We start from the raw sequence: 22,421 nt of genomic DNA on the forward strand, positions 1-22,421 counted from the left end.
CTGGGATGACACGGGAGCAACTCCCAGCTCAGAACCAAACTCTTGACCTGTCAGAGGGATGAATGTGACTCGCGGAGAGAGAGACGGCGGCGGCGGGCGGCTGATGTTTGTGCACTCTTCACTTGAGCTTGTCAGACCGACTGGAGCGTGCACGCATGTTGAGTCTCCTTCATCTCAAGCACATTTTCACTTCCTCATATTGTGATGCGAGCGCCTACTTGTAGAGTTTAAAGGAACCCACTGAAGCCAGAATTCCCTGCTGTGTATTTGTCGCTATTTCTATAAGATTTGAAACAATCAATTGGAAAGGACGGACAGTAATGGGACAAATAAGGACGTGTGTCATGTTGCAACAGCTTGTACGGCTTCTCTGTGAGGTCAGATGGGACAGAATGAGCAGAGATGCTAAAGAAAGCTTTTCCTTGGAACACAACTGTGTTGTAACTTGTGTGTGTGTGTGTGTGTGTGTGTGTGTGTGTGTGTGTGTGTGTGTGTGTGTGAGTTATTAGTGTGTATCAAAGGGATTGAAAGAGATCCTTGTTTGGGTGAGTGGGTTGTTTAGGTCGTGGAGAACATGTAGGTGTGTGTGTGTGTGTGTGTGTGTGTGTGTGTGTGTGTGTGTGAGAGAGAGAGAGAGAGAGGGAGAGGGGGGGGGGGGGGCATTGGGAGGGGGGAAACCGCCTCTCACATCTGGCTCGTCGTGTCAGGGGTCCGGACTCACATGCAGTTATGTTGAAACATTGCTCCACCAGGATGAGTCGGACTGGGGGGCTGACGAGGGCACACATGCTGGATTAACGCTGGATTAATTCAATCAGTATATTTTCCCGTGGCTCCCAATCCCGCGAGCAGGACTTCACCCACCGCCGCCGCCGCTCGTGCAGGAAGGTGACGCAGCGCGCGAGGAGCTTGATACCAGGTGTAGCGGTGACGACCGCTGCGGCAGCCAGACGCAGCAGCCGGGGCTCCCCGTCCCAGCCAGCCAGACAGCCGCCGCGGGGCGCGGTGGAATAACCGCGGGGCAATAACGGGAGCCGACGGAGCGCTGGTTTTTAGTAGCGGGAATAATGCGTCCGGCTGCACCGCAATGACGACCCGGCGGAGGTCCGACAAGCTACAGCTGCGGCGGTCGATCAGCGAGCAGCTGCGGGACTCCACGTCCAAGGCTTGGGATCTGCTGTGGAGGAATGTCCGGGAGAGACGGCTGGCAGGTCAGAGAGCCAAAAACAAAAACAAGTGAAACTTGTTCTCATATGCGGAATGTCGTTTTACCTCATTTCACATCAGTCAAACAGCAGCGGAGCCGTGAACCGCTACCTCAAGCCGCACCATTTAAAAATGAAACCTATATTAATTTCTGACCGCATGTGTGAATATTTCTCACTGATGGAGGTCATCATTTTTCTACTACGATAAATCAACTTTGCTGAATTCATAATAAGGAGAATATCGGGAGACCAAAGTTTATTTAGGGCTATGGGCTCGCTGTGTTATGCCTGGGGGGTGACGCGCAGCGCGCGCCCTGATATTTTGGGAAGGTCATTGTCAAATTTAGTGCTGAGAACAGCGCAGGCATGTGGAGCCCCGGCTGGACTCCTGTCCACAGCACATGCCGACACAAGCTTCCCCAGCATTTCATGGTCCAATCTGGATAATGGTTTCTTTTTTTTGCTTAAATTGCATTTTCGAAAGTGCCGGAGGGGGGGGAGGGGATATTTTTAGGATTACGCATTTCATACATACGTGCACGGATCCAAAATATTCCATGTACGCGCCAATGCACCAAGTTTGAGGGGGTCAGTCGGTTTGCTCTATATTTACAGTGGCCGATGCGCAGAGTTAGATGTCTCCCTCTCTCTTTGTGTGAGCCGGAGAGGGAGGAGGAGGAGGAGGAGAGTCTGTAACCTGGGTTTAATGTAATTACCGAGATGTCTGCCTCTTAAGCAAATTAAAAGATGCACATGTCCACATTCACAACCAGCAGGCCACGATATCGGCACATTTAAGTGCACAGCAGTGACTGTGTTGGGCAAACCCAAAAGGCTCATGGTTGAAGATAATTTTCAGTGTTGTATAAATGTTGCTTCAGTGATGTGTTATGCACATTAATAAGAGAAGAACATCAGTTAAATAGAGCATCATAGAGCACCTGCTGCCCCGGTATAATCCCTATTCTCCTAATTTCTCACCCATTCATCCTGTCCTCTAGCCAAAACCCGAAAAACCCTCAATCCCACAGCTCCTCCTCCTCCTCCTCCTCCCTCGCCCTACTGCTTAACCCATCAGCTCAGGAGGCACACAGTTCACATCTGCCTGGATCAGATTCTGAGAGATGAGGGGTCGTTAAAATGTGCACATCTGGCCTCAGCGTTACGTTGGTATTCAGTGTATTTTTCTGCTCTACGAATAAGCGTATTGTTTAAGATAAAGTTCACGCAGGGAGTTGTCAAATTTGAAACTGTGTCGTGTGTTGATCGGCAACAATTAGGAATAATCAATGGAATTTAACAAAAAGGAACATTTAGAAACAGAGAAGCACATATAGCACAAAAAAAAACATGTCAGATGCCGTCCAAATGTTACCTCAGCAGCTAAATTCATGTTTAGCAATAAAAAAAAAGTCAAATTTTCACTGCCATCATATCTAGTTGGATGCATTCATGGACAAATGGACAGATCAGGGTCCTGAAATGAATGTTAACGTGAATTATGATCGTGTTTATGGTTCCATTCAATCATCTCTGTGTGTGTGTGTGTGTGTGTGTGTGTGTGTGTGTGTGTGTGTGTGTGTGTGTGTGTGTGTGTGTGTGTGTGTGTGTGTGTGAGTGTGTGTGTGTGTGTGTGTGTGTGTGAGTATGTGTGTGTGTGTGTGTGTGTGTGAACTGAGAGTACATAATAGCACCTGGATTTAGATGTAATCCCGCAGGTTTTTAGGTTAGCAGTGGGGGTCGGGTCTACCTTCGCGTGTGGGATTTGTGGGTCTTTGTTGCTTCGGTGGGAGCGTTGGTGTACGAGTGCATGTTCCCTCGTATCCTCTAGGACTAGTCACCGTTCTCACTGTATATCTATCAGTTTACCGCCTCGACTACCTGTTCGCTGCTGTTCTATTCAGCTGGCAATGCATCCAATACAACTACGTTCTGTCCTTCTCGCTGGTAAATGTGAATTTATCACACGTGGCCCTGAATGCATTGGAAGTTTCTCTACGCTGCGTTAACAAACTCATGTGTCCTCTTTGGTTCAAGCCTTTAGCAACATTTAAAAAAATATATATTTTCTCACATTTCCCCTCTAAAAAAGCATACGTTAACAAGCAGTTTTTCCTATACAGCTCCAGAATGATGCAAGATGCGTGTCTTTTGTATTCGGATTGAGAGTATACACACCTGAGCTGACTTTGCTCCTGCCACTCTTTGGAGCCCATTTCAGCCTCAGATGCTCAGGAATGGGGTCCCTTAGCTGCATCTAAGTCTATAGGTTAAAGATTAAAGGTGACCAGGCTTTGACAGTCAGAGCCCTGAAGCCTGGAAATACCCCGACTGTAGAGCTCAGCCTGCTGACGTTAGCGTCACCCTTCAGATCACTTCAAAACCTCCTCATTGTAAAAGCATTTGTTCTCTTCATTTTGCCAGTTTTACCACTTCTGCTAAATATTGTATCACATAGATTTTTTATTGCAAGCATTCACTTAAGGTCATCACATTGTATAAGTGCAATAAATGAGCAGTTTCTACTATGATGGCTCCATGAGAAGTTGTTGTCAGGAAGTGTGAGGTCATAACAAGGATCTGAATATTGTGTCCTATTTTCTCTGCTTTATGTTCTCCCAACAAGATCAAATCAGTTATCATCCTAACTGTCAGATAATTGTTGCAGATTTTTCAGTTTTCCTCTTCAGTTTGCCCGTTTGGTTTCCGTCCCGTCTTGGCCCGGGTGTTGGATGTTATTATGGAGATGGATATTACGTTACAGGCCGCTTACTACCGCCCTGCCCCGTGCCAGCCCATTTACACACATCTATTTAGCTCCCTATCACGTTACTGCGTCGGCCCGCTGCGCCCTGCATCACTTTGAAAGGTTGCTCAGATTGGATTTTGGGTTTATTCCAGATTCCCTCAAGAGGGCAGTCTCATCAAATCGAATCACTGATTGTATATTGAACAACTTCAGACTGATTCGACTGTGGATGACCTGCAGTCTGTGAAGCTCTACTGTGAGATCATGTGTGTGACCTGAAGTTGACTTTGCTGTGACCTACTTTTCACGTGCACCCCCCATCTCACTCTTACCCCCTGCCTCCCTAAAATGAATTAAAATGCCCCCCCTATAACTCCTCGTCCTGGCAGATCACCATTCTGCCAAACTAGGTCAAAGTATGAACCTCCCTCCCTCACTGCATTCCATACATTTACCCTCCGACGTTACTGTATGGCAACATTCAGTCACACATTTCATACATTAGCATTGCTTACTGGAACGTCACTATCCGACAGAATGTTTGTGGGATGTATCGGTATCTGGAGGCCCAAGCAGGGGATGTGGGTGTTGTATTGTTGCTGGATCAGTTAAACTGCCTGTGAGCGTGACTGCGAGGGGGTCCGAGCTCGGTTTAGCAAACATGAAAAACAAGCTATTTTTTTCAAGCAAAGTTCTGACTCAAGACGACCAACTGTGCTCCTCACACCTTCCCTCGTTTTTACAGCGTTTCCACGTTTCCCCTCCCTCCTAATCACACCTCCCCTGACACACATGTACACACAATGCAGAGCACCTCGAGCCACACCTCTGCATTTTACAGGTGACCTATGACCTTTGGTTACCACTAAAAAACCTGTTATGGAGGTGAATAGAAGGAAATCTGTGTGGTTATGTTTCTATATCTTTTACTGATACGTATAAACACCATTTAAAGACTTTTTAATATATAAAAATACCCTTTTAAAGCAGAACTCCATGCTGAACTTGTTTTGTATGAGAACAATGAGATGTTCTATTATTAGGTGATAGATCACCTGTTATGTAGGGGAACTTACGTCATCGTTCAGTTAAATACAAGTGTCTTTTAAGAAATGAATGGTGAGATAAGATGACATTTTATTGAAGAGAATGTCAACATACTACACATATTAACAACATATTACAATACAATGCAACAAAAATAACATTTCTATTCTTCTGTATGGCCTCTGAACAGGACTAATAAATGTTAATAAATAGGGCTGATTGATTAAATCAAATTCAGATGGATATTGCAACACACCTTTCAAATTGCAAATGTGATTATTTTGTTTTGGTACGTATGAAACAAATTTAACTGAATCCACATGTTTACATATAACATTGTTTCTCCTTTGGGGGAAATAGCTCAGCAGTGTTAATGAGTGTTTGGTGTAGAGGGAGAGTCAACCTCCTCCTTATCATCCGCACCTATCTCAGCTAACCTTAAGGGTGTTGGTGCTCTCATTCAACATCTGGCAGTAACATTATTTAGTGTGAGTGAATGCAAAGGCAGCTAGGGACCGTCTTGTGATGGATCACACCAAGTGGTTCTAATCATGTGAAAAGTACATCATTAACTATTGCACTATACCCACTTATATAAGCTAGACTGTGCATCTTAGCCTGACGTTAATCCTGTATCGTACTTCTACTGAGAAAGAGGCTGAATTAGATGCAGAAAGTAGTTCACATGATAATGGAGGTGAAGAGAGCTCTGAAGGTAGTGTAGATGAACGAGAATGAGAAGGCTGGACTGCGAAAAAACCTTTATATGACATACGCCAGCGTTTTAACCATTTTATTACTCAACAGCGTTAAAGCACTGATATAGTTAATATTAGGCTACTTAGTAAATAATACAATTATATTCCAGAATTCCAGAATAGTATGGTGAATACTTTAAATTGTAATAATTTGCAAATTGTCTTTTATAGCGAAACAAATATGCATGAATTCATTTCACCTGTGTAATTGGGACACATAATGTAATCATTGCACCTGGTCAAAAGTCATTACTGATGCATTGAAATAAGAATAAACAGAGGATTGTGTCTGAAAACAAAATATTCCAACTTCATGGGGAACAGAGTATTATTGTCTTAAATCCTGAATAAACAGTCCTCCAGATTGTTTCGGTAGATTAATTCGGTGTGAACTTCATGTGGATTTAGAGAACGCTCCTCAGTGGTATTACAATCCTATACACAACTTTAGTGTCCAGATTTTCTCCCACATTCCTCCACTTCGTCTCAGACGCCCACATACTCTATTATTTGGCCTTTCCCATGTCACACACGGTGTTTGGGATTGTTTTTTTCCCTCCTCACACACAACACATGCACATTTGCCCGAGGCGTGTTCCAAATTGTGTCTGCGGCACAAGGAAGGAAGCAGTGTTCCCTCCGCTCTCGTGCCATTGGCTGCTAGTCATGTGACCAAAAGGAAAGACGCTGTGGAAGCAAGAGTTAGCGAGTCTTCCTCCCATCTCAGCTGTGAAGTCAGCTTTTGTGTGTGTGTGTGTGTGTGTGTGTGTGTGTGTGTGGGAGGGAGAACATGATCTGTCGTCCGAGTCAGGTGGTGTGATGGAAGTTTGTGTGTTTGTTCGGCTGTGGTGAGTAGACGGCAGGAGGCGGGCGGGTGGGGACCTGATTTGGCTTCCAGCGAGGGCATGTTGGAGGCAGGAATTCAGAGGGAGTGCACACTGACGAAAAAGTCATCAGGCTGAGAGGGAGGAAGCCTTGGAGGTTACTGAGGATTTGTTGTTGTATCATGGAGGTGGTGGACGGCAGTGTGGCTGCGATGGGTGATGTGGACGGTGCAGAGGGTGCTGACACCGTCGCCACTGACGACAGTGTGGAGAGTGCTGACGTGACAGACGTTAGGAGCATGGAGGTCGATGGAAACGGCACGGATCAAACCGACCACGGTGACCACGAGAGCGACCGCGACAGCAGCAATGAGGAGAGTTGTCTGGAGGCCATGACCCCTGACGGGCAGGACTACTACCTGAGGCTGGGCGACACCCCCCGGCGGCGCTCTGCCCTGCGTCTCTCACGCATCATTGCCCGCCATCAGCTGCTGCGGAGGCTGGCACAAGGTAGAGCTAGAGAGAGCGATAGTGATCAGTGTCTGTTTGCCTGACGATGTTCTATCAACAGATTAATTTTACTATATTTCACAAAACAAGAGAGGAATAGATTTGATCCTCTAAAACCTACCATTAGATTTTCATCTATTGTCAATTTCCCTTTAGTTTTCTTTTCTCCTGGGGACGAGGTGCAGATTCAAATGTAACCTTTGATTTAAAAAAAAAGTGTGTCAGTTTTAAAACATAGAAAGGGATTCAGATTGCAGTCTTTTCATGTGAGATTCCTCACTGAGAAATTTGACCTATTCTTCAGAGGTTTACACAGCAGGAAAAATGAATAGTTCCCCATTAATCTCCTGTTTGATCATATATTTTAAGAGAGCATACACACTAAAGGTTGCCAGTACTCATACTTGTTTCTGGCTTTGAAAGAACAACCTCTCCTCCAAAGATGCCTCTCGTGAATCAGAAAGAAGTCATAACAAACCGTAAAGGACTGTAGTGTTATTGTTTGTGTCTATGTCCTCCCTAGCCAACTTGTATTCCATGGCTACTTCCTCCACTTCCTGTCACATGACTCACGTTTCCCGCTGAGTGAAGAGAACATCCCGGGTTGAGGCTTGGAGCGACTCAGTAATTGGGCTATTGTGAGTTGAGTTCATTGTCCAAAGATGAGCCACCTTTTCCGTATTCTGAGGGTTTTTTCAGGATGAGATGTTGATGGTTTGTGTTGTTGGACCTGCGAGGCACTTTACCCTCCAGTCAGTCTACATTTACCCACACACATTCAGCTCCTCTGCCATCAGTGTATGCCATCAGGATCTGACTCATTCTCACATATTCGCCTGTTCTGTTTTACACACAACTCTGGTTTTATGAAGAAGCAGAAACGTGTCAGATCTTGTGTATTTTTTTTTTGTCTCTGCAAGACAAATCTCGTATGAAGCATCTAAAAAAAATGTGTAGACGGAGAGATGACAGCTGTTGCAGGTGAGGAATGTAGATGGAGAAGCAAGTTTATGCCTGTGCTGGTTTTTGATGATCGTTAACATTCATTTACTGCCTCTTGCACGTATACACACCTCTCTCCTCTTCTACTGCAGTCATGCTCTCTCTCTCTCTCTCTCTCTGTCTCTCTCTCGAACATCTCCCAGGTTGAATTCCTTCTCAGCAGCTGGTAGAGTGTCAGACAGGCTTGAATAAAAAAAGAACTCAGTGACCAAACCAAATCTACATCATATCCAAGTACGTGCCTCGTAGATTTACAGTCTACTCGTGGCCTTTATACAGATGGGTAATGATTTAGAGCAGCGGTAATAAATGCTGTCATTATGACAATGATAAATATGTTTCATTATAAAATTAGAAACCAGCTTTTGAACACAGTGTAACATTTAGGAGCTGTGAGAGCGATGCAAAGCTAAAAGTAGAGTGTAAATCACCTTCATCAGGTGGAAATATGACTCCAGATGAATGGTAATGTTGCTCTGTGATGGATGCGTGAACACGCAACTGTTTGCTCACCAGTTTGCCTATCAACATAAAGGGCGATATGTCACGATTGTGCTCACAGCTTGTTTCCGCTGGCCTCAAGTGGCCAAAATCAGTTACTGCATGGTTAAAGGGGGGAAAAAACAGCAAAGAAAGAGTTTCCTAAATTGAAATACTAAATCCAAGCAGGTTTTAAAACACAAGTAAGAAACTGTGCTGGAATTATTTTTCATCTAACGAACTACCAGGCTGTAGTCGGAGCACTAAACTGACTCATCACTAAATGGCAGATTGGATAAGATTCAGCACGCATACATCATGTAACCATAGCCTGAAGCAGAAATTGAAATGCGTTGCTTTGGCACATTGATTTTACACCCTCTGCTGGAAAAACTGCGCCATAACCCAATACTCTACTAAATAACCTTCAGTCTTGTCTCATCCTGTAAATACTGCTAACCCACAGCAACCCTGTCACATTATATATGCAGGGCTGTCCCTCAGCGAGTGCCTCTGACCTGCAGCGAGTTCATGCCAGCGTCGATGCAGTTTTACATACATTCCTGAGGGCTCCACATCATCACAGATATGGGACAGACATATTCTTCTTTAACGTCCCTCCCTCCCTTCCTTCCTCCCTCTCTCCCATCCCTCCTCCTCTGCCTTCTTCACTTCTTTTTTTTCGTTCCCTTTGTGACCTTTAAACATGAAGGACTAAGTGCTTTAGCTTATGTGGGAATATGGCTGTTTTCCAGTTCCTCAGTTGTGTGTGTTTGTGTTTGTGTGTCGTCTTGTCGGAGGAGTGCTCAGTTAATGCCTAGACTGTCTTTACAAACTAAAGGCCATGCCTCCTCTCTCCCTTGTCATTGTGGTTTTCTTTTTTAGTTATGAAAACAGATTATGCCTAAAAAGAAGACGTTTGATATACAGTATTTAAATATAACTCCCTTGTTCTACTTTATGTCGCGCCTCGCTCTGACAATCACCCCAGCTGAGTAATCCCTCTGACATGGTCAGTCTAGGAAATTCCTGTTGCTGTTCTTAGCTCACATGCCGCTCCGGACGCCTGGGAAATTCAGGGCAGGAAATGATGTCATGTAAAGGCCCATCGGGGTCCTTGAGACCCGGCACCAGGCAGACATAACACTGAGGAAAGGCTGTCAGAAAGTCAAGGTTACTGGCGTTGGATAAAAGGGAGGAAATGAAAGGTAGAGGAAAGAAAGGCACGCTGTCGGAGGAAAAAGCTGTGAGGACGCGGGGGTGCTTGCATTATGTGTATTATGCAACATAGCTGGCATCCTTGTTATGTAAGGAACTACCTTACAGCCCCTTTGTCCCACACATGGACGCCCACATGGACTTTACCCCCGCACACTCACACACATACCATCTGTCTACCTTCCCTGCTGTTGCTCTAGTGGCTTGTTGCCTGTTGTCATATATTCTCCGCAGCAGGAATGCGGTGACATGGAATAAACTGCAGGAGAAGCATGGCAGGCAGCTCGGATTAGCTCCATTTGTGTGTTTTGTGGCCCTCTAATAACATGTTTGTGTACTAATTAATCTCTTGATTAAATTCTGCACAGATGAATAGCGGTGCTTTGTTCCCAGGCTGACGGGGGCTTTGCCACTCGGCACCGTCGTGCACAAACACAGACGAGTGTTCACATGAGACTAGAACGGCTTCGTAACTATTGATAACTTTTGGAACAACATCTGTTTGAATCCACAGAGGCGTTTGCTTGATTCTATATATTAGTTTTTCAAGAAAAACTTGAGCTATAAGATGACTGGAGGATGTACTATGTTTGTCTTAATTATTCTGCAAAAACAGTCAGGAGAAATTATGATGTTTGTTTTATGTTCATGTGAAAGGAGTCACAAATATATAGTTTCCTATTTGTAAAAGAGCTGAATCATTTCCGAAGTCAGCCGTGTGCTGAAGTCCTCAAACAGCAGTGTTGAGTATTTCCAACATTTGGTGCACTAGTGAGTCAAGGTGAGTTGAGGATAATTGATGTGCAGTAATAGAGGAACATCTCTTCCTCGTAATGTCTCCCGCTCTTTCCTTTCGCCCGCTTCGTCCAAAAAGCAGTCGATCTTTCAAATCTTACATTCAGTAAGTACGTCTTCCTCCCTGCGGTTTTCCCACAGGGTCTGTCCATCTCCGCCGCCCTCCCTCCCCCCCCAGCTGTCTGCCTGTCTCATCCTTTCTGCATTCTCTGACTCACTGGGGGTAACATCTGGACTGTGCTAAACGTCTGCGCTGCTGTGTGTAACGCGTGTGTGCGTATACACTGCATTCTCCCACATGCTGCTCTGCTCGGCCGTCCGGTAAAGCAAAAGGAAGAGGCCGAGGTCAGAGTCTCCTCGCCGGCCGAACAGCAGGTTTTAGCTGACATGTATAGTTAGTGACCTCGGGGGCCGGCTGATGCAAACGCCAGCTTAGCGTTTCCTCCATGGATGCGACGGCCGGCGGCGGCAGCAGCAGCTCTGGTGACGACAAAGAAGATGTGGTGTTGGTGGCGTCGGCCAGTTTCTTGTAGAAGAGGAAGAAAGGATGAGGAGGGTTCAGTGAAAGGACGAATGGATGAAGGAAAGTATTTCTGTTTTGAGAAAGAACCTGAAGGGATGAGACGAGGTTAATAGCAAGAACGACCACAGAGAGGGGAAAGAAAGGTGATTAAATTAAACATAAAAGCGATGGAATAGAAGTTGAGAGAAAATAATTTTCAGAGGGGAAAGTCAAGTCACTAAAACAGGAGCGAGAAGCAGAAAGGAGCTCAGCATCAGCTGTATAAATAGAGAGATATTGTATGTTCTTCCTAACAAGGCAGAAAGTGCGAGAGAGGAGGTTGAGGAGAAAATTAGAGGGAAGAGAAACCCTGCATGGGGCAGGCTGGAAGAGGCAGGCAGAGTTGTAAACACAAGGGTTGGAAAGGCAGCGAGGAGGGAGAATCGTTGCCACTTGATGGAAAGCTGCACAGCAGCGAGTGGATGAGCCGATGGGATGGAGAGCAAACCGAGGCCGAGGGGAAATAAATAGCAGCATGTCATCACGAGCGCCATGAGGGCTTCAAGTAAGTTCCTTCGGTTCTCCTCGCTGTTTTTTTCTGTCTATTCTCGGAGTGTTACAAGGAATATTTTTTCCCGGTCTGCCCGCGTGTTGCTTCGTATGTGATTTAGAGAGGCGGGATGGTATGCTGAGAATGCTGGGAGAGGGATGTAATTGCTGGATTGCGGTGAGGAAAGGATCATTTCCTCTGACCGTTCGTATCTCTGATGCTGAAGACGGAGGCTTTTTATTGCCCCGCTGAACTTTGTCCCCGGTGTTTTCTGCGTTGGTTCTCCCAGTCACTGCCATCACCTCTGAATGACTGAAGTGAGAAAGAGTGGTTTAAAAAAAGATGAGATAAGGAGATTTTTTTTAGTTTGTCTGTGAGTGTTATTGTTTTTTAAGAGCTTAAATTTTAGAACTTCAAAAAAAGTTTGGTCCATCCATCCTTTATTATTTATAATTTACATCATTTGTGTGATCTTGCTTTGAGTTTTTACAACATATCCTCAAACATCCTCTATGCATAGTGTGTTTGTGCATATGAATATGTCTGCGTTCATATGAAATCCCTCACATTGCTTCATTTTCTTACATTTTTCTGGAACTCCTGATCGCCGGCACCAAGATCCTTAAAAATGTCTTTGTCAGCACAAAGCTCCGCAGAGCGGTTTAATCAGTGTGAGCTCATAAAGAGAAACACATACGCACGTCCACGCACACACACACACACACACATACATGAGCGGTGTGAGCAATACATATGCTGGCGGAAAAAAGTAGTAAAACGAGCGCCCGTAAAACGTCTCGCGGTGCTGGCGGCAGCACCTAATGGGGTGTGGTGCCATGTGTACGGCCCGTTAAATTTACGCATTAACTGTCTGAAATGCGACTGCTGCTTTATCTGAGTGGATATCATTTTTGAAAGTACAGGATGTATAATGTTAAAGTGTTTCCTTTGTCCCTCGACTGGCCCCCTTCCAGCACCATTCCAGTGAATTCCCAGAGGAAAATGTAATTTTCATGCGATGCTCCTCTCAGCGGTAGAAATGCTGGGATCGGGGGACGGCAGACAAATACAGTGTTACGCTCTTTGTTTCCATCTTTTTTTTATATTTATCCGCTTTTATTTTTGGAGAGCAAATAATTAACACCACACACCAAGCTGGGCATGTAAAATAATTCAATAATATGGGAACTTTCCTCCACAAAAGTATTTTGATATTATGTGTTGATGTGTTTTTTTTCTATTTCTTAACAGAGATTGAGGCAAAGGAGGCTTGTGATTGGCTCCGAGCAGCGGGATTTCCACAGTACGCCCAGCTCTATGAAGGTAACACTTACACAAGTCCAGCATTCACCCAGCTGCCTTGTTTCACACAGAGACTTCCCCCTTCAAAACTTTCCATTTGTTCAACCCTGCTTCTGGGTTACACTCTCTCTCTGTCTTATTTTTTTTTCGTCATCTCTGTTTTTCTCTCTTTTCCTGCCATCCCTCTGTCTTCGTATTTATCCTCATCTTCTGGGCCGCTGCGTTCTATTTCCAGGCTTCAGTTCCTGTCCAGAGGGAGGGGTCATGGGAAAGGCCTTGTTATCACTGCTGGGACTCTCGCAGCTTCTCTTTCTCTCTTCTTCAGTCCACCTTTCTCTGGGCCTGCATTCTCTTTCTATCTCTTTCTCTCTTGCTCTTCATTCAGCTTCCTTCCTTCCTTCCTTCCTTCCTTCCTTCCTTCCTCCCCTCTTCCCACCTCTTTGTAAAACCTACAGGCGGTCATTCATGTGATGATCATCAGGTCTCATACAGTCGAGGCACAAACAGGAAATGGCCCCAGTAATCTACGAAGTAGCTCTTAAAATCCAGCAGTCTTGCGCACACACACACACACACACACACACACACACACACACACACACACACACACACACACACTGCAGTGAGCTCCAGTAATGTGGGGTTATGGATGCCGGCCTCTCGGACTCTGTGGCTGCACCCGGGTGCACACGATGCCTGCAGTCTGCCGCCACACACTCACCAAAATAAAAAAAGGCTTGAGTCATTTTGGCATCGTGTTGAATCCAAGTTATTTTGGGGGGGTTTTAAGATGCGTGCGTATGTTCTGTAAACTTTATGTGCGGAGGACAGGTGTAGTGTAGTAGACTCCATCAGCAGTTAAGAAAAGTTTCCTGTCAGTCATTAACAAACAAAACTCTGGTTTCCATCCTCCTCTCTGACAGATTCCCAGTTTCCAATTGACATTTCTTCCGTGAAAAGGGACCACGACTTTCTGGACCGGGATCTGGTGGAGCCTCTATGTCGGTAAGGACACATACACTCATACTGTACACTGAGTCACACATGGAAACCTCACTGTGGTGTGCACCAGTAAAATCACACCGATTCCTCCCCGTCCATCGGTTGCGTTACGTGTCCCTGCGGCCTGGTCGCTAGCCGCTAATCATTAGATGTCTGACCCCCGGACCCCTAATGAACTCCTCATCCCTGTCTCGCCTCTCAGACAGCCCAGGCTTTGATCTGGTCACATCCCCTCCCCTCTGCCACGCTCTGATCTCCCATTCAAAGAGCAGAGACCCTCAGGGGGCGTAACGGGGGGGGGGGGGGGGGCCGAGGGGGTAAGAGGAATGGGGCAGGAGTGAGGAGATGCCAGTATATTCTACCAGATGGCTTTGGGTGTGTGTTTTAAGTCCCTTTGCACACCTCTATGATCTTTTTGTTTCACATCTCCCATTCATCTCTCTATGGATTGACGGTTTTCCCGCCTCGCACCAGTATCCCCCTTATCTTTTCCCCTCGTCTCGATTCACCCCCGCCTCTCAAGTGGTAACTCCTAATGAAATCTCTTTCATTTTTGCATCACACATATTTTAGATTATATACTGCTATATGTTTGCATAGTGTGTGTGTCTGACATATGATTATAAATCTGTAGATATATCCAACCAGGAGAAATGGTTTGTGCCATCCTGCAGCAGAAATACAGGGTGTGGAGTCTACAGGAGCTCCTCTGTAGATGTTTTAACTTTGCTTGTTGTTTTCTCTGGTTTATATGTAGTAACACACAATTCCTTGTCTGTCAGTTTGTATGAGAAGACGGAAAGTAAACAGTGAACAAAGGAGGGTTTCCCAGTGTGCTATTACAGGCTGAAATCTCTCAAATGACAGAGGTCATAAGCCTAAAAAAAAAAAGTTTTTTAACGATCCCATCTCAAAATGCACCAATGCAGACAACACCCTCCTAACCAGCCACTGTCTCCTGGGTTGCAGAAAAGGGGAAAGTTGGTGGTGGGTGGGAGGGAAGGATGGGTGCCTGCAGCGCTGCACAGCGTGGAAGTGGAAGGGGGGTGGGGATGGGCTACAGATGGAGGGAGGAGGGAGGGAAGTGGCGGGCCGGTTGAGGGTGAAGATCACTCCCAGCGGAGCGATGCCAGAGAAGGAGGAGGAATGGCAGTGTGGGAGAAAGGGATAGAGACGGTGTAATGAGAAGGAGACGAGAGGGAAAAGGAGAGTTCAGGAGGAAACGAAAACACGGCTTCAAGCTCTTAACTGACTGTGTGTTTGTGTTGCAGACGTCTAAATACTCTGAACAAGTGCGCCTCCATGAAACTGGATGTCAGCCACCCCAAGAAGAAAGTAAGACAAACTCTTTTAACTGTAAGCCATCCACTTTACCTCTTTTGTGATTATGTTTGCTGCCGCTTTGTCAACTGTCATGAATAGACCCGTTTTTATAATATCTTTTTGGAGGATTTTCTGGTCAGACTTTTGTTCGTTCACTTGTCATATAGTCTTTGCGTAGTGGATCAATTTAAAGAGCAACTGGCTCCATGGATATATATATCCATGAATATATATCATGGGATATATAGGACACTCTAATGGTATTTATGACGGATGAAATCTCCAAATCTGTCCAATAAAAGAAACCTTCATGACACTGTATTTATTTGTAGTAAATCCCAAATAGAATATATATAAATATAAAGAATGATTATTCTTTGGTCTTAATCAAATGAACTATACGTGTGAACGCAACAGTAACTCTTATTCCGTGCTTTGTGTTGCACGTCTCTGTGATTGTCCCACAGGGTGATGATTCTGATGAAGATGACCCGCTGGCGATCAGTAAAAGGTGGACTTTCGAGTGGAGCAGCCGCCGCTGGTCGCGCCTGCAAGACTTCCTGTTGGACAGCACCACTGAAAGCAGCCCGACGGGTCAAGGCGAGGGCCTGCTGCACAGCACAGTGAGCAGCGAGAGCGTGCTGACGGACCTCAGCGAGCAGGAGATCACGGAAATCTCCTCGTTGCACAGCGAGGACTCCGCCTCCGCCATGCCTGACTCTATATCTATGGCATCTCTCTCTGCTTCCTACCAACCCCCCAGGGATCTTTCACATTACAACTCCCTGCCCATGAAGAGCAGCCGCCATGGGCAAGGGGGGCGCAGCAAAGCCAAGGAGTTCCTGCGTCGCATGGAAGTCATGCGTAGCTGGGGGCCGTCGACGATGCGGAAGAGCTCAAATCGCAGGCCGGCGCTGGTCATCAGCGGGCCAGTGTTGCAGGGCGAGGAGCCCCACGCGCTGCAGATGCTCCAGTGCACTCCCATCAGCCAACTAGAACACGGCCCTCAAACCGATGACGGCACCTCCTCCGCCTCCCTTACCAACGATTGTGGAGATCAATCCACGGTGAGCGTGAGCCCCGGCAACGAGACGGCGGCGGAGGCGAAAGAGCCCGTGTGTGCAAAACAGCGTACCGCCAGCAAGAGAAGCAGCATGTATCTGGAGGATATGGAGCTGCCTTCTCAGGGTAAAAGAACTGAAGGACAGAGCCAGTTTGGCAGGAACCAGTTTCGCTCGTATGAAAACCTCCTTGTTCACGTCCCCAAAGACCATAAACCAGGCACCTTTCCAAAAGCTCTATCCATAGAGAGCCTGGCGCCTTCCCCTGGTGACGGGAACCATGGCCCCCAGACACGGGCCCGCACTTCTCCACCCAACAATGGCCTGGGCGAGCCCTGGTCTGGTAAACTGTCCAAGCCGCCCTGTCCCGGAGCGCCACGCGGCAGTCGGGTGAGTGTCTACGACAACGTCCCGGGCTCACACCTCTATGCCAGCACGGGGGACCTGCTGGACCTGGAGAAAGAGGACAATTTGTTCCCTCACCTAGACGACATCATCCAGCACGTCAGCGGCCTGCAGCAAATCGTGGACCACTGGAGCCGCAGTGTGCTGCCAGAGGGGGAGACAGGGGAGGGGGAGGAGGAAGGGGAGGGTAGGACCACCCCCAGCGAAGGTGAAAGAGACGGGGTCTCCTTGAACGACACCGACTCCACAGGAACCAGTCGGGAGAGGCGGGACTCTGGAGTCGGGGCCTCGCTGACGAGACCACGGTGAATAACCTGTTTAGTTACTATGACGACATTGTACTCTCCAAAGTAATTGAGATCTTGGAAGTGGACGACATTGTTACAATGAAGTTTGAGTAAAAAATTTTTCTCTCCCCGTCCCAGTCTCCGATGGCCAAGTTTCCGAACCTCCGATCATCTCAACCAGCCGGCGTCTTCCCTGCAGATCGGTAGCCAATCGGCCGGCCAGCTCAGCCTGCTGCAAAAGTTCTCTTTGCTCCGCCTCACCGCCATCATGGAGAAATACTCCATGTCCAATAAACACGGCTGGACATGGTGAGCATACGCTCTGCTCCATACATCGTCCACATGTTTCTCTCCATCTCTCTGCAATGTGGCTCATATTCAATGCATTCATTTATAATTCAAGGTATTTACAAGGTGTGATCTGTGTGTGTGTGTGAAAGGTTTTTGCGATATATGACTGCTTCCTTGAACTTCTCGACATCAGAGCTGAAACAGCAGGACCATACGCACCAACACCTTCACGCTAAACCCTAACATCCACCTCATCCACGACTCTGATACCGGCTTGATTAAAGCGTTGGATTGAAAACTGGCTTTAAATTCTCCGCCACGCAACCGGTCGCCATGACGCACGCACATCCTCATTTCGTTAACGATCCCTCCTGTTTCCTTTTACTATCCCCGAGAGGGAAATCGTGTTGACCAACATACACATGAAGGGAAAGATAATGAAAGCATATGCCGCTCGCTCTCCCACACACTTCCCTAATTGTTTTCTGTCTATCGCTCCCAGGTCTGTGCCCAAGTTTATGAAGCGCATGAAGGTGCCAGACTACAAAGAGAAGAGTGTGTTTGGCGTTCCCCTCATCATCCATGTCCAGCGCTGTGGCTTTCCACTCCCTCTGTGTTTACAGCAGGCCCTCGGCCACCTCCGAACACACTGTCTGGACCAGGTTAGAGACGAGAACGCCATTTACAAGAGCCTGTAAATGTCCTGTGACCATAGTGTTAATCGGTGGTGGAATGAACTCGAGTACTGTGCTCAAGTACTTCCACTTTACAAGTACTTTCAGACAGACATATTGCAGCTTTTATATGTGTAACTGCAGACTTTACAGCACATAATGAAACCGTATCTTCCAATAGATTTGGCTACCTGGTTTTCACATTTCAAATATGAGCTTGACATCGCTTTGTTTCTTTTTCCATCTTTCTCGCCGCCTTCCTCCGACTCGGCCCGTCTCAGGTGGGGTTGTTCCGCAAATCGGGCGTGAAGTCTCGTATTCAGGCCCTGAGGCAGCAGTGTGAGCTGTCCCCTGACTCCGTGAGCTACGAGGACCAGTCGGCCTACGACGTGGCCGACATGGTCAAGCAGTTCTTCCGAGACTTGCCGGAGCCTCTGCTAACGAGCAAGCTGGGGGAAACCTTCCTGCATATTTACCAGTGTGAGTCACCTCGGAGCAATCGATGCTGAACGTGTTGCCGACTGTCATTGTTTTTAGCTGGCGTTAGTATAAATTCAGTCAAATTATCACAGATTTAAAAGAATGATTATCATGAAATGAGTCACATCTGACGGCAAATTTTAGCTCCTCACTGTATGTATGATTAATGTTTAGAATAAGGGCATGTGTTCTTTATTCTTTAGACGTCCCAAAGGAGCAGAGGTTGCAGGCCGTGAGGGCGGCCATTTTGCTGATGCCAGACGAGAGCAGGGAGGTTCTGCAGGCGTTACTCTACTTCCTGTGTGACGTCACCTCCCTGGTGGAGGAGAACCAGATGACGCCGATGAACCTGGCCGTGTGTCTTGGGCCGTCTCTCTTCCACCTCAGCATACTGAAGAACGAGACGCTTTCACCGAGGTGCATTCAAGAACACGCTGATGCTCACGTAGAAAACAATCAACAAGGGTTTCGTTATTATGTACTACAATGTAAATAAAGGGGAATCGTTACTTACTACTGCTGCCGTTGCTGTGGCGACTCCAGTCAGTTTTCCTAAATGCTTACTATGACTATAAGAACTCCTTATGATAGAAACTGATTTTACACCAGCATGTGCATCCTTCAAATGATTTACATTCTATATTTCTATTCCTCGAGGTCAATCCAGAGGAAGTACACGACAGGCCGCCCCGATCAGAAAGACCTGAGTGAGAACCTGGCGGCCACCCAGGGCCTGGCTCACATGATCGCTGAGTGCCAGCGTCTCTTTCAGGTCAGGATTTATAATTTAACTACAGGATTGTCTCCATGAGAAAGTAAAATGTGACATTAACAGACAAAAAAAACCCTATAATAGGCCTATAAAGGCCTATAAATGTTGTAATGTGGTTTAATGAACTAAAACTGTATATAGTCATTACCTTAAGGATGTGTCCGTGTCCGTAGTATATGGAGTTTAAAGGATTTTGTAGGATAACTGTATTTTAAGGGGGAGGATGAAACATGATTGGACAGGAGCTGGTGATGTTTTAAATCTCTGTCATCTCAGCGAACATGCTGTTGCTCCCGTCGCACATGGACAACCACGTCAAATTTCCCTTTTCTAGGTCTATTTTCTGCTTTAGACGTGGTAGTACTTAGACCTGAGCTGAAGTGGTGCGATGTGATGTTCCCCAGATCCCAGAGGAGATGGTGACCCAGTCTCGCAACTCCTACATGGAGGCTGAGCTGATGGTGCCCCCTCTGGACGAGCTGTGCAAGGCCCACGAGGAGGAGGTGGATGAGGACGAGGAAGAGGAGGACGACGAGGGATCCTATCATGCGCACCTAGAACATCTGATCCAGAACCTGCTGGAAGAGGCCAAAGATAAGAGCAAAGGCTGGGTGTCTCGCTCGACTGCTGACCACACAGAGCTGGCATTTAAAAAGGTGTGTGGTCAGTTGAACTTCTGGAATATCATGGGATGTTGAGAGTAAAAGAAAGGAAGGAGGGATGGAATATCAGCAAGGAAAATGTATTTTTGCATGTTGAAATCATACATGATCAGATCAATTTAATTTCTCATTTGTATCACCATTACATTAACTCTCATGTTGTGTGTAAGGTGGGAGATGGTAACCCTCTGAGGCGCTGGCGGGTCAGTCTCGAGGTCTCGGCGACTCCCAGTGAGGTGCTGCAGAGGCTGCTGAGAGAGCGCCCTCTGTGGCAGACGGAACTACAGCAGGAGAAGGTTCTGGAGACGCTGGACAAACAGACAGATCTCTACCAGTACTCCTGCCACAACATGGTACCTCAACCCAGCTGTGACTATGTGGTACTAAGGTCAGCAGTCATTCGGTCAAATGTTTGCATGCTTTGTCCGACGTGGAGTGTATTGTTTATACAATATAACAGCTGCTGAATGAAAAAGCCAGAAACGTTTCTAAACTATCATACTGTGCTTAATTAGTTCATCAAAAGACAATGAATTGGCAGCTGTTACTTTCTAACTACTTTCCAAGCAAAAACCACAATCATGTTATGTTCCACCTTCTTAAATCTGGCAATCTGCTGCTTCACTTTGGCTTTCATTATAGCAAATTAAATTCTGATTTTTCAGACAAAACAGGACATTTTATAGAGTTTTTTTTATTGTTTTCTGATGTTTTATAGACGACACAATCGTTATTCATCGTCACCAAGCAATATCTCACATCCCCATATTGAATGCATACTGACTGAACTCTCGTTGTCTACCCGCCCCCTCAGATCATGGCGCACGGATCTTTGTAAAGGCTCCTGTGCGCTGGTGTGTGTGTCCGTCGAACACGATGACAGCCCACGCACGGGGGCTGTGAGGGGGGTGGTGCTGGAGTCCCAGTACCTCCTGGAGCCCTGTGGGGCCGGGAGGACCAGACTCACACACGTCTCCAGGGTGGACCTCAGGTGTGGGCAGACTTCCACGCACATCTCACAGTAAAAGGGGTTTAAGAAACACTCGTTAACGTGCCTTATTTCTGCTATTTCCTGTTACAGGGGGAGATCTCCAGAATGGTACAACAAAGCGTTTGGACACCTGTGTGTTAACGAAGCTCAGAGGATCCGCTCCTCTTTTCACCCGCTGGATCAGACGAGCACTGAGGCCAAGATCTGAACCCCAGGATTCAAGCTTTGTCCTGGGTCGCACCGAGGCCCGGAGACCCAGGAGGGACTTTAGTGTCTTTTCACACTGCTGAGCCAAACTGAGCTTTACTCTGCCATACTGTACTGAGTTACTGTCATTCTCACACCGAAAAAAGAGAGTTTATTTTTGCAATGTATTCTGTTATCAACAGAACAAGTATTTATTTATCTCATAAATGTATATCTCAATATTGATTTGGCTTTTTCTTTTTGGTCCCATGGAAGCAGACGTCCAATTCCAAAAATGAAAAAAGCTAATTTGATTTTCTATGAATAGCGATTGATGTTTCGTGTAATAGGCTCATAACCAACGGGGGTTATGGTCGTGCAGACAGAGAGAGTTTTCGGTATTTATTCCTCTGGATCCAAATCCTCATCTTCTAATCCAATATCTTGCGAGAAAAGATGACCTAATAAAATAGCCAGAGCCAGAAGGCGTGATCATGAGATGGTTGCCGTATCTAAAACCTTGATTTGATCACGCTATAACTGATTTAATTCAATTTAAGGATACCTGTATTTGTGTCAATTGCTTACTTTGAGAAATGTACCTTCACTCCATCTCTTTAAAACGTCGCTGCCAGTGGAATATACATGACTAATGTGATTTGAAACGGTTCATAACACATTTTTCATCTCAGATGTGTTATTAAATAGACCTGAAAAGGCGGGACGCATTCACTGCAGATCTGCTTTTATCACAGTCAATCAAAAATGACATTACCCTGATAATATCTGATATTCACATTTTATGCCTGGATAATCCAGGAGAACCCCACTCAGATCCAAAAAACGCATAAAAACACGATATAAAAATGTCACACAAAAGAGATGACATTGTTCTATATTTAAATTCCATGTTAGGGCAAGTACATTCAGTACTCAAATTATCCTTAATATTGTTTTTAAAATCTTGCACGCTTATAAATTAATGTGAAGTTAAATGTCTTGTAATTTTTAATTAGTTTCTCCATCTATAAAATATCTCCTTCAATGGATTTACCACTTCTCCTCCATGGAGTTCTACATATAAAAATGCATACATCTCAGTTTTCTGTAAAAAAAAAAAGAAAAGAAAAGAAAGGAAGTCCTTGTTAACAGGAATGTCCAGGACCAGTACAGTATGGCTCCATGTCAGCATTACATTGTGAAAAGTGCACCGTGAGCACATGAGGGATCCGGATCACACAAAGAGCAAACGTTAATAGGGTCCATAAATGTGCTGTTATGGATACATTGTGTTGGATATCACTGTTGATCTACTTCTATCACTATTTTCAGTGTTAATCTT

The 22,421-nt window shown here is 46.0% G+C and overlaps 1 protein-coding gene across 3 annotated transcripts; it reads left to right on the forward strand.

The window, feature by feature from the left end:
- Window positions 1-771: 771 nt before the first annotated feature.
- On the forward strand, window positions 772-22,209 carry stard13a (StAR related lipid transfer domain containing 13a). Of its 3 annotated transcripts, none has more exons than XM_084028621.1 (14): window positions 772-1,211; window positions 12,895-12,966; window positions 13,869-13,950; window positions 15,219-15,282; window positions 15,738-17,041; window positions 17,162-17,332; window positions 17,817-17,976; window positions 18,270-18,468; window positions 18,672-18,885; window positions 19,126-19,240; window positions 19,645-19,896; window positions 20,073-20,290; window positions 20,717-20,893; window positions 20,984-22,209. In XM_084028621.1, exons 1-14 carry the CDS (start codon window positions 1,088-1,090, stop codon window positions 21,099-21,101), a joined length of 3,270 nt encoding a protein of 1,089 aa, XP_083884747.1. In that variant the 5' UTR covers window positions 772-1,087; the 3' UTR covers window positions 21,102-22,209. The 3 variants fall into 3 exon arrangements, with proteins under 3 accessions (XP_083884747.1, XP_083884746.1, XP_083884748.1); XM_084028620.1 differs by lacking the exon at window positions 772-1,211 and adding an exon at window positions 6,690-7,096; XM_084028622.1 differs by lacking the exon at window positions 772-1,211 and adding an exon at window positions 11,325-11,658.
- The last annotated feature ends 212 nt before the right edge of the window (window positions 22,210-22,421 follow it).

Source organism: Eutrigla gurnardus (assembly GCF_963514095.1).
Source record: "Eutrigla gurnardus genome assembly, chromosome: 15".
NCBI lineage: Eukaryota > Metazoa > Chordata > Actinopteri > Perciformes > Triglidae > Eutrigla > Eutrigla gurnardus.